Genomic DNA, 11,954 nt, shown 5'->3' on the forward strand with positions numbered 1-11,954 from the left:
TTGTGGAATTATTGTTTAATATTATGAATAATATCTTCAAAAAATAGAAACTATGGTTGTACTAAAAAGATGGATTGTCACAAAAAAGACAGTTTTAAAGATAAATGAATAGAGCAAATTGTTAAGTCGAAAAAAAAAAACCTCAAAAAGGCCCCTGACTCTAAAGGGTTAAGCCATAAATGATTAGTTCAATTAAACAAGTTCAAAGCGTGTTTGGTATATATTAGGACTTTTAATCTATTATTGTGAAATGCAGAGACATAACAGAAAAAACATTTCTTTTACAAAAGTTCACAGCGACATCATGGAGCTGGAGCAAAGCACATCGGCAGTGCTTCTTGTATTTGTCACCAGACATAACTTAAAGGTGAAGGACATCTTTGGCACATGAAAACCAAAACAGTTTACAGACATAGAAATGACTAACACACAAAAATATATTAACTTTTCTTGCTTCAAACAGCCATTCGTGTAAACATTCAGGAAAAAATAAAAGATAGGAAAAATCCAAACTAAGAAATGGCATTGACCAGCATATGCGTTATGGGGGAAAATCTGAAAGAGCTTGATGTGAAATATCAGTTCAGGTTTCACATGCAATCTTTGCACTTCAGAAAACTCTGTGTGTTTGTTTCCACTAGCTGAAGCTGAATCTCATTAGAATCCCTCAATTACATTTATAGGCCTTTCAATCTAGAGACAATAGAAAACTGTGACACTTTCCAGTTCAAGAAAGAGCATTTTCCTTAAAAACAGTAGTCTACATTCAGCAGTGTTCAGTAATCCTACATTAAGCAGGGAGAAATAAATAGAGGCGTCCATTGCTAAGCGTAGAGTTCACTCAGAGAATGCGAGATAGCTGAGCAATGAAGAAAACATGGTCGAATATATCACAGTGATAGAGACAACAAATAGAGTAGCAAATGCAGGCCAGTTATAGCCACCCATTACTGTGCTTATGATAGAACCAGCTACCATCGCCCAAAAGAAATCAGCGGCTCCGGGAAGGAATCATGTGGAGAATGTGTGCCATTTTTACAAGGCCGAGGGGTCAGACTTTAGATAGCCTTTTTCTTTAACTGGAGCATTACCCCAGCGAGGAATGTGAGAAGATTAGCTCCAGAGTGTCATCAGAGGGCAGCAAAATGTTGGGCGGTAGCCATTTGAGGCCCCAAACATTAATCCGGGATCTGGAAAATTGGACCCCAGTGAAACACTGTCAATCCTCGAAGGCTTTTTTAGGAGAGAAAAACGAAGGCGCATTGCGAGCTCCACATTCAAAATTCCCCACTAAGATGTGAGCAGGAGCTTTAAATGTATTTTCACAGAGGGGCAACTGTGAATTTAAATCTGGGCTGAAACAGAATAATCCTCAGACATGACAGTAAAACACATAGCATGCTTATTCTGGGTTTCTTTATAAATATTCCTATTACTTTAAATGGTGTGCTAACATAAATGCTACAGTAAACTTAAGATAAACAAAAAAAATAAGAATAATCATATAGTTATGGAAATATAATTTAACAAGGTGAGCACACGAACACAAGTCATTTATCAAACTGTCACATCATCAAGAGCAGCTTTTTTTGAATATAAATATACATTGTCAAACAAAACACAAACAACATGCACCACCAGCAGCTCAGTTCCTGTCGTCTCACAGAATACTGTCCAGGTACCTTGAAGAATTCTCACTGTCCAAATGAGGAACGTGCAGACGCAGCAGAAGGACAGCTCAGCTCTCCTCTGCAAGCTGCACCGTCGCTGTGTCAAACCAGACATCCAAGCAGGTCTTGAAGACCTCAGGAAAACGCTTCTGTCTCCTCATATTAGGATTTCGATGCCCTCTAAGTCGGAGCTGTTGATGCTTTTGAGCGATGCCTGTGGCTCCTCTGCGGCATCTACAGTTAGGAGCAAATAAGAAACGTGATGTGGCTGCAAGAACTTAACATACCAATAAGGAGAGCTCTTGTTCTTGTTATTTTTTTTAATTGTTTCACATACAATAAAAGACCCACTCCAATGAAAATTGTGTTGTTTTTTTTGTTCTTGTGGCATTTTTCTCATAATGGAGGACAATTAAGATTAAAACATGCAGTCCTGAGTATTTCTTTTTTTCTAATGGTGGTGAGTCTGGAGCAGAAGCAAAAATGCTATTGGAAAAAGCTTGTAGGCCTGACATACAGGTTAGCGCTGCATTCTGAAGCTTCCACTTGTAGATAGTCTTTGCATTCCTCGTCTGATCTGACATCTGGTTCAAAACTGTACGACTTGATTGCTCCAATATTGTTCCCAATTTTTGTTGCACCTCTAATGTTAGTTTGCGGTCGTAAATTCTTGTAAGCTAGTGAAAGAGCGTTTAAACAATCGGATGATGGGAAGTGGGTAAACTAACTCTGCTCCAACAGTCCCACCCACAACTCAGAGGAAGATTCTTAATGAACTCCTTAATTCTTAATGTTTTGCCTAAAAACAGCCTAATTAGAAGTAAAAGACCACTGGGAACACTTTGAAAATAGATAAAAAAAATTATTGGAGTGGGACTTTAAGACATTAGCGGTACATCCTTAAACTTCTAAAATATATAGGTGATGAATGATTCACAAAACAAATAAACCCACCAGTGGTAGCTACTGAGATCCCCTCAGATGCTTTATGCTGGCTGGGCTCTGCCATGACCACCAGTTCCTGCAGGTCCACATCGCTTTGAGTTCTTGGGTCTTTACTTGGACCCTTGTCTGCGACGACGGATGAAGGGTTTGGCGCTGAAGCACCTGTCTGGTCATCTGACAGGCTCTTCCCTACAAACGCAGACAAAGCAAGGTCAATGTTTAATTACCCTCAAACATCCACATTTACACACCCCAGAACATCTTCCCGGAGTTCTTCCCATGACTATTCTGGAGGGTCTATTCTGGAGTGAGAGATGATATGCATTCCAGTTTAAAAAACACTTTGCCTATTTGAGTCACACCAAAGGGTTGTGTCTTCTGCTCCACTCTTTTTAGGATGCATACATTCCGGGAGTCTGGCTGTCTGGCGACAATCTGTCAGTTGGTAGCACATTACATCAAAGATTCAAAAGCTTTCATCGCAGCGCGAGGAGGCTCACCGCTTTTCTCCGTGCTGCAGGTCATGGTGTGGATGGTAGGGACGGATCTGGCGGGGCGAAGGCCCTGTTTGTCCAGCTTGCCTTGCTCGCCTTTGGAGCGCTGCTGGAGGACTTTGATCACAGCATCCTTTTCCAGGAGCTGAGCGTGGAGAACACGAATCCTTAACGGAAAAAAACACACTATTTTACAACTGCCACAAGACAAAACAAACACTAAAAGGGCAACACAAAGTCACATAAAGTCAAGTACCTGTTTTCCATTTCTTGATGTCTGTGACTCAGCAAAGGCAAGTCCTCGTTGAAGCTGCTATTTGGAGAATGCCGGGGTGAATGGTTGATGATTGTTGTATCTCTGAAAGTTAAGCCGCAGATGTAAATAAACCTTATCTTTTAACTCTTCCTGGTGAACAATCAGGAGACTTTATCTTGCCACAGCAGGATCATTTCGTCACACCTTTGCGCCGCTGCGGTGGCAGCTGCATCCATGGCAAATTGCCTCATTGTGCTCTCCTCCAGGTACTTTTGCTCCCACTTGGTGATATCTGCCTCCAGGGCCAGAATTTGCTCCTCCTTTTCCCGCAGCTGCTGCTGAAACGTAGTCAAACTCCTTTCTGAAGCTGTGAGATGAGCTGGCTGGTTCTGAGACTGTGAGAAAAAAGACACAAATATGCGGTTGATTGAGATCTTCATGAAGTGGGTAAAGCATGACAGAACCTGCCCTGAATTATCCGTGGATTACCAACACAGACAATGATGTATGAGCCTGAAACAGGCTGTGGCTACACATTTCTTTTGTGTTCCAGCATTGGTCACAATTCCTCAGTTGACAATGACTAAAGTTTAAGGATCAGTCAACTAGTGTAGGGCAGAGAGCAAAACGTCAAGTGTTCTGATGAGCACTACAAAGACTGGCCTGAACTTTTGGGCACAAGTGTTGCTTTTTCTTGCCTTCATCTGGATAACAATGGCTGTGGGTGAGCCCCAACTTCACAAAATATAAAACAAATCTGTACTTTCCTTTTCTTTGACCAAAACCACCATGGCTCCAATTCCTTAAGTTTTAGCTTATAACAACTGAGCCAGATCTGGCTCATATTCTTTGGGGCAGCATCAAACAACAACTGTTTGATATTTGCCAAAGTTGGCAAGATTGGTTACAAAGAGTGTGTGAACTCCTGCGTCCTGCTTAACCAAGTTTAGCACAAATCTATTGTTAAAATGCACATTTGTCATGTTTATCCTTGAGGCTGTAGATGTATTGACTCTGTATACTAACCTGCAGAGCCCTGAGGCTTTTTAGTTCCTGCTCCAGCCGAGTGCGCAGCCGGAGCTCCAGGACCTCCCTCTTCTCGCATGCCGCCTGCAGCTGAGCCAGCGCGCTCTGCAGCCGCTCCACTTTCTTCACGTATGCTCGTTTCCGCAGAAGCTCTTCCTCCAGCTGCCGGTTGCGTGCTTGCGCCGAGGCTAGAGCCTGTTCCAGCAGCTCCCGTCTCCGCTGACATTCCTCTCCGGACTCGCGCAAATGTTGTATCTGCTTCTCCAGATGTTCTCTCTCCCTCTGTTGCTCTTCATCTGTGAGGCAGAAGTTAAAGGAAGGACAGGTGAATGAAGAGGGTGTTTCAGTCTCCTGATTTTGGACAATATTTAAGCATTGAAGACATTCTAGCAAGAAAAGCTAAATGACCCCAAAATAAGAATGCTGGGGCCAGCACAGTGACTTTTCACTAGCTCAGAGCGCTGCATTTCCCATGATATGTGACTATGTGAAACACACGAAAACCCAGAGCTCCTAAAGAATATCAGCCATTAGCAAGCTATCTGTTGCTTTATCTTCTAAACTGAAAATGAATGAGAGATGTAACCAGTTTGCCAAACCTGAAAACAGTGGTAAAACATCTGGGAATTAAAAGTGAGCCTCCGTTTGAGTACGTTACATTTAAGCAAGTTTATACAGCTCTCCTGAGCCACTTCGGAAAAGGAGGTTGATTACACAACACAAGTGCATGCCTGTGAGGGAATGCAGACTTCCTCTTATCCACTTACGCACACAAGCATAGCTTTGTACTGGCAAAAACTCTGGAATGCGTCTAAGGGCGTGAAGTAAACAGGCAGCTCAAAATATATTTCAAGTGTTTTTTGTACAAAAAAAAAAACAAAAAACTTCCCACGGTCGCATTCTCTTTAGTTGGTCCACTTCTGGTTTGCTGAAGAAAAACAAATTCCAAGCTAATTCTTTAAATCAATGTCCCAATTAGTGCCAATCTACCTTTTTTTTCCACAAAAAGACAAATGATCAATATTAGCTGAGGAGCAGGAATGAAACATTTGTTGTCAATCAACCTTATAAAACAAGGCCTAAACAAGGAGCTGGAGCTCGCTAGGTGTCAATCGTAGGTCAGGATGCCCTGCAGCTCAAGTCTTATGTTCCCCCCGTGAGAAGTAACATCAGCAGTGATGCAAGACAAAGAATGGAAGATGATTGGATCATTTTCATCTGTCAAGAATATTTGTGAAAGAGTAACTTCTGGGAAGGACAACTCACTTTGTTCCAGCAGTTTAACAAAGATGTGCTGCCTCGGGTCTGGGCTTTCGGCCTCTTTGGACGCTCTGTGTTTGTTTGCTTCCACAAGTTGTTCTGCACAGAGGAAAGAAATAGTAAAACAGCTGTTAAACACCCAAATCTTATACTAAAAGCTGTCAAAGCGGTTTTAGTGAATTTTTTTCTCCATCTCCATAAATACCTCTCAGGTCTCTGTTAAAGTCGTGCATTCTCTTCATTTCTGCCTCCATTTTGTTCCTCATTGTTTTCTCCAGCATTTCCCGCTTGGCCGAGCCTTTCATCAGGGTGTCGTAGGCCTCAGATATCCTCTGAATTTCCACCTCCAGCTGTTAAGAAGCAGGGAGGGAGAGGTTAGTCTGAGCTGGGACTTCCCAGTGGGTGTCTAGACTGTGGTTTATGAAGTAGTGGTAACTATCACAAATGTTAATTACTCATCAACACGTGGCATTTAAACTGAATAAGGGATCAGGAATTCCTAAGTGAACTCTTTGGCATCTATTTCCCCAAACAGCATCAATACCAAGATCTAAAAGCTAATGTGTGAGAAAAAATGGATGCTTCCAGAAACTGTGGGGTCTCCATTTCACCTTCTGCAGCCTGTCATCCTTCTCAGTGTGCATCTCCAACTCCTTTCTGAGCCTCCCATTCTCACGCATCAACATGCCGCTGGCGTTGGAGGTGGAGGTGATGCTGCTGTGAACCACCTGGGCTTGGGCAGACCTGCTGAGGACACACAGGGGAGTTTAGAAGCTGCTCTTGGGCTCTTGAAACGCTTGTAAATGTCAAGATGCTGGGATTACCTGGGATGTGGAGGGTACATTGGAGGAGGCAGGTGGTACTGAGCGTGTTCCTGTGAGTGGCTGAGCATGTATTCAGGAACTCTGGCATAGAGGGGATAATCCGGGGGTGGCGCTCTCTGCTCTCCACACTGCTTGGCCCCTTGTCTGCCCGGAGGCACAGCACTGACATTATTGCTGTGAGGGAGCTGTGGATAACTGCTTGAAGTGCTCATGGCCAGACTGGCTTTAAGTCCATTTCTTTCCAGAGAAAGCTGCATGAGCCTTTCACTCAGAGAGCGAGCGTGCTCTCTCTTCAAATCCCACTGTCCCTCACTTTGACTCCCCTCCATGTCACGGACCTCCTGTGCTGCTTGCTCCCTCTGTGAGTTCAGGTACTGGGAGTGTGCTTTGGCCTCCTCGTAGGTTGGCAGCTCCTCCCCGTGGAGCTGGTACAGGTGACACAAGGGGCCCTCGGAGTGCAGACTGTCCCCTTGGTGCTCCTGGCCCTGAGGCTCCTGCCTCATTGACATTTGCATGTACTGGGTCTCCTCCTGACTCAGGCTCTCCAGAGAGGAGCGGGGGCTGCCTGTGCCCCCGCCACTACTGCTGCCTCCTCCTCGCAGCGCCTGCTGCTGGATGGCCAAAAGCGTACGAGTGTCAGTCAGGTTTCCGTATCGCAGCTGTTCTTGAATGAGACGGTGCAGCACCGTTCCAGAGGAGGCTTCAGACGTTCTCATGTCTGTCAGCTGGAAACACGTTTGAAAAGAAAAACCGATGAAGAGAAGAGGCTCCCAAATCACAGCTCTGAGGAGACAAGAAGAAGCAAGAACCATCTTTAGTCTTGGCACTGTCTCATACCAGAGCAACATTCCTCACTTTTAAAGTTCATCAGCTCTCAATAGTATCCCAAAAATACGGTTCTCATGAGCAGCTGTTGAAGACAAGAACCAAAGAGGAATCACTGCAGACCATTTATTTAGAAAAGCACTTCAATGTATAGAGAAAGATGGTTAAACGAACAACAAAGCCAACCCAAATATATCAGAGACATTCACAATTTTAGAAAAAAAGATCCAGTTCTGCATAAAACTCAAAATACAAACAAAACTTTGAGATCCAACAGCAATAAATCATGAAAATAATGCAGATCCAGTTAGGAATATATTCTTAAAAAAGGAAAAAAAAACGTGTGTGAAGAAAACCTCAAACTTACCACTTTGGAGTGGCATCACAAAGACAGTATCTTTGGGAAAAAGGATGTTTAATGTTAAATCAATAGCAGTCTCCAGAGCTCCTTTACTCCGTGAACATGTGCGCGCGCGCCGGCGGCCAGCCGTGAAGTGAGCGGAGCGCAGCGCGCGGCGCTCTAATCAGTAACTGAGGGCCGATTGTTCGCTGCGCCTGGAATGAGAGGAATGTAAAGGCTGCGAGTCCCTGTGGGATCGACAGCAGGAGCAGGGGGGAAGAAGGAGGAGGAGGAGGAGGAAGAGAAGGGGGAAGGAGGAGCATGAAAAGAAGAGCAGCAGCACTGCCTCATCTGGGCACTTGTGTCATGTAAACAAGTGTTTTTCTCAGGAATTTAAAGTCCACCGTTAAAACATTTGCATACCCAAAGGAAAAAAAAAACGACTGGACGTTGATACTGCAGGAAGTTCAAAGAAGTAATGTAGCACCAAAGAGGTTTTTTCTATGGTTTTCCTGGAAGATACACTTGGGAATTAGTAACTGTAAACTGTTAGTTTTGTGACCCCTTATAAATCCAATTTTTTTATTTCTAAACATCTCTAAAACAAACAAACCTATAGCAGTTTGTATTCAGTAGTAAAAGTATTTTAAATAAAAAGGAAAATGTGTTTTTGGGGGAAGTTTTTGAGTTGTATCTTTCTAGAAAAAAAATTGTTTGTCTGTTTTTTGTGAATAAACTTGGACATTTCTGCATTTTTTTTTGTTTGTTTCCAACACAGAAGGACACCAATACAACTAAAAGTAAACAAAAGAGAAAAGGATTTCTAATGAAAAAGGTTAAAATATAAAAAATTGAAAGACCACTGTGGGTTTGTGACATGATTATGATGACAATGAGGCAGCCTTTAATTCTATCAAATCAAGCAGTCTAGAGTTGAAATTACCTTTAAATCAGGGGTATCAGAGGGGAAAATAGCTGAAGAACCCTTATGAAAATTAATGAAAATTATTTTGCAATGGGATACTTTCCATTTCTCTGCATAGAACAGAAATGAATGTAAATGTACACACATGTAGAAACATTTTTATCTAAATTTCTGTGAATTTTTGATTTGAAAAAAGGAAAAAATGTGCCTAAAATTTTTTTAATCTGGCTTGATTTGAAATGTTACATATTCACTAATGTATGCTCCCTGTAAACTAAATGACGTTAACAGAAAATAACACAAATAGTTATCTTATTCAAAAGTCCAAACCACTGTGTTGTTGTTGTTTTTTTTAACACAGAAACAAATAAATCTCATCTTTGAGGCTCTGAAGGTCAAGTCGCCACAGGTTGCTGCCACAGTTAACGATGGCTTAAAATGTAATTTAGCCAAACACAGTACAGAAATTGTATACACGGTTCTTAGAACGTGCCGGAGCCCCCATACTATTACTTTTAGGACAGGAGCCTGCAGGCTGCAGAAATCTGAACACAGGCCGCATTTGTCCCACGGGCCGGACTTTGGACGTGCCTCTTTTAGACGGTCCAAATCTAAAAAAAGCATGACCGTGTTTTCTTCAGTGTAAAGAAATAACGGCTTATCTACTAGTTACCGTCTAGAAAAGCAGAACACTCTCCTAATGAATTGAGACATTACTTTTTCAGACAGCGTTTTGTTTGCCTGGCTCTGGTAAATATGTAAGCTGAGGCCCGTGCCAGTTAATTGCAGAGTGTGTGTCTGTGTGTGTGGACGTGGTGTGGGAGAGGGAGGGAGGGAGGGTGTGTGCGGAGCATGCTGCCTGCCAGCTGTCTGTGGACTCAAATCCCTGTCGCCTCCTTTAATAGGAGCTCTGAGAGATGCATTGTTCTCCCCAAAAAGCAGACATGGCGGGGGCAGCCCTGCCATCTGCCGACACCCCCCCCAGCCCACGACCCCTACCCTTCTCCACCAACAGCACCAGCACTTCCTTCACAATCACACCCATACATGTGGATGGAGGCACGGATCAGCTGGCGGTGATGGGGTTGGGCCATGGTATTGAGGCTTTAGCATGAAAAGCATTATCCTAATGTGATGACTGAGGGTTGCGGAGGACTAAACAAGTCTCTGCGTGTTTTGCAGGCGATGCACAGACTCTTGGGTATTATTCCTGAGTCACAGGCAAACAGGGCTCATTTGCATGGCAGTTGGATCCAACAGTTGCTTTAGGATCCTGGACAACAACTGATGTTCATCAGGCGGATTTTTTCATGTTGTAAATCATCTGGGTTGACAAGATTGCATTTTTCCAACTCCTTAATTTACTTTCATTTTACAAAATGAGTCATTTCTGTTTCACTATGTGCTGTCATTGTGAGAGAGCATGCCTGGCATCATCAGTTTGCAAATATTTCTGGATCTACTGAAATGTTATCTCCTTACCAATGTTTGAGTTGTAAAGACCGTTGACTAGTCTACTTTAAAATGTAAAGGCATAAAGTGGTATTAAAACAAAGCTAGATGAACAGATTCTAGATCAACAACAACTATTTTAAAAAAGATCTTTATGAGTTTTTCACATTGTTGTGAAGGAATTCCCCCCCACTCTTCCTAGAAAATAGCTTGATCACAATTTTTTCCATCACAAAGTTTCTTTCCTATGCCAATCTGCAAATGGACTATTACCTATGGCTGTACTTAAACCACAAATAACTAAACTTCCACTCCCGTAAAATTGATAAAATAGTGCTGATATAAGTCTCTGTACAAGATGAGAAACGTTTACCCACTTAAGACAAAAGTCTCAGGCGTCCAAGTCTTTACATGACAACAAAACAATAGCTATTGCAGAATTGGCTGCCTGGTTTTGAAAATGATGAGAGGATTTTTGTTGTTGTTGTTTCGATTGGGTCTGCTTGACCATTTTCAACATTACCAAGCCCCCACATTGCATTTCTACATTCCAAGCCAATCAAGATGTACCAAATGTTGTAGGTTTGTTTCAAAAGGGAGCAATTTCCCATTGACATGGCTGTTAAACAGTCCAAAACGATGCCACAAATAAATCTTTGTACAGTCCAGTGTCAAAAACGTTTTTGATGTTTATTGTTGTATGTATTCTTCTCAGATAAATCTATTCTTTCAAATTTTATTGGAGCTCAAATTTCTGCCTCATTAAGGATATGATTATTTAATTGACACGTGGAAAGACTTATAGAGTAGCTAAACAAAACATTTACTTTACTTTGTCCCGCCCAACTGCCCATTTTTGGAAACTCCCGTTAACGTGTCCAACCTATTTTAGGCTTAGTTTCTGCCTTTCAGAATCACTTGACAGGGATGTATATAGTTATTTCACATGGTTCTGCTGTTTACAACTGTTCAGTTCTTTGGTATGAAGTACGACGGCTTGCGTTGAAAATACCAGCTTCCTGGCTGAGCATGAAAGATTTAAATGGTAGAGGCTCAAAACACACAAAGGACTCTGAAACTTGGATAAACAACCAAAAGGTTCTTAAGTTTGCCTCAGACTGCATTGTCCCTCCCTCAGAAGAGGGTTCAAATGCAGATAAAAAACATCACTTCTTAAATCCAGGGTCGGGACTACCAATGTGGGCTGCATGGTGGCGCAGTGTTTACCGCTCTTGCCCTGGTTTGGATCCCGGCTAGCACCTTTGTGTGTGGAGTTTGCAGTCCAGTCCAAAAACATGCTTTATAGGCTGATTGATGTCTCTAAACTGTTCCCAGGTGAGACAGTATAGCTGTGTGATTGTGTAGCCCTACAACAGACTGGCAACCTGTCCAGGGTGTATCCCGCCTTTGCCCAACACTAGCATGGACAGGCTCTGGCAGTCCTGTGACCCCAAAAGGGACAGAGCGGGATAAGAAAATTGATGGATGGATGGACTACTAAGATGAGCACATCTATGGTTCATATCAGAGTGTGTCACCTCAGATGGTCTTTTTTTCCTTTGGACAGGTGTGAAAGCTCACTTTACCCATGGTTTTGACCAAAAAGGCCACTGTGCCTCACATTAAAAGCAAGGATAGTGATGCTATTTTATGCTTTTGCAGGTGAATCTGAAAACATGTGGAGTGTTCAGTGGACTAAAGAGGACTTAAAGTTGGAACGTGTGAACATGCAGAATTTGGAGAGGCATTGGCATTAAGCCCTTTCCTAACAAGATGAGCAACTGCTCTTAAAACAAATTTCTTTAGTGTGTCTTCCAAACAATAAAACAATCCATTTGACAAAGAAATTACACTCTTTCCCATAAAGATTAACATTGACAGTTACTGTTTCTTTGCCTTTTTTCCCTCTAGAAATGTGCTGACACCTAAATGCCCAA

At 42.5% G+C, this 11,954-nt stretch overlaps 1 protein-coding gene across 4 annotated transcripts; it reads right to left on the reverse strand.

Moving 5' to 3' along the window:
• Positions 1 to 212: 212 nt before the first annotated feature.
• Positions 213 to 7,882, reverse strand: amotl2a (angiomotin like 2a). Of its 4 annotated transcripts, none has more exons than XM_020702635.3 (11): positions 7,668 to 7,882; positions 6,476 to 7,258; positions 6,263 to 6,398; positions 5,857 to 6,001; positions 5,658 to 5,750; positions 4,392 to 4,687; positions 3,570 to 3,760; positions 3,366 to 3,467; positions 3,116 to 3,276; positions 2,625 to 2,804; positions 213 to 1,904 (listed from the first exon to the last, which is right to left on the reverse strand). In XM_020702635.3, the coding sequence occupies exons 2-11, from the start codon at positions 7,189 to 7,191 to the stop codon at positions 1,828 to 1,830; spliced, it is 2,097 nt and encodes a 698-aa protein (XP_020558294.1). In that variant the 5' UTR covers positions 7,192 to 7,258; positions 7,668 to 7,882; the 3' UTR covers positions 213 to 1,827. The 4 variants fall into 4 exon arrangements, with proteins under 4 accessions (XP_020558294.1, XP_020558295.1, XP_078802773.1 ...); XM_020702636.3 differs by having other exon boundaries at positions 6,263 to 6,395; positions 7,668 to 7,873; XM_078946647.1 differs by having other exon boundaries at positions 6,263 to 6,395; positions 6,476 to 7,385; positions 7,668 to 7,799.
• Between the last annotated feature and the right edge of the window lie 4,072 nt (positions 7,883 to 11,954).

The sequence above is a fragment of the Oryzias latipes genome, chromosome 4 (assembly GCF_053564925.1).
Source record: "Oryzias latipes strain Hd-rR chromosome 4, Olatipes_Hd-rR_3.1".
Taxonomy (NCBI): domain Eukaryota; kingdom Metazoa; phylum Chordata; class Actinopteri; order Beloniformes; family Adrianichthyidae; genus Oryzias; species Oryzias latipes.

Bases quoted from the DNA above. Each gene is read 5' to 3' on its own strand.
- amotl2a (XM_078946646.1), bottom strand. From the start codon at position 7,323: ATGTTGCTCTGGTATGAGACAGTGCCAAGACTAAAGATGGTTCTTGCT. The intron at 3,277-3,365 runs GTACTTGACTTT...TTTTCCGTTAAG, and splicing joins CATCAAGAAATGGAAAACAG to GATTCGTGTTCTCCACGCTC. The intron at 2,805-3,115 runs GTGAGCCTCCTC...CTGCGTTTGTAG, and splicing joins CTGCAGCACGGAGAAAAGCG to GGAAGAGCCTGTCAGATGAC.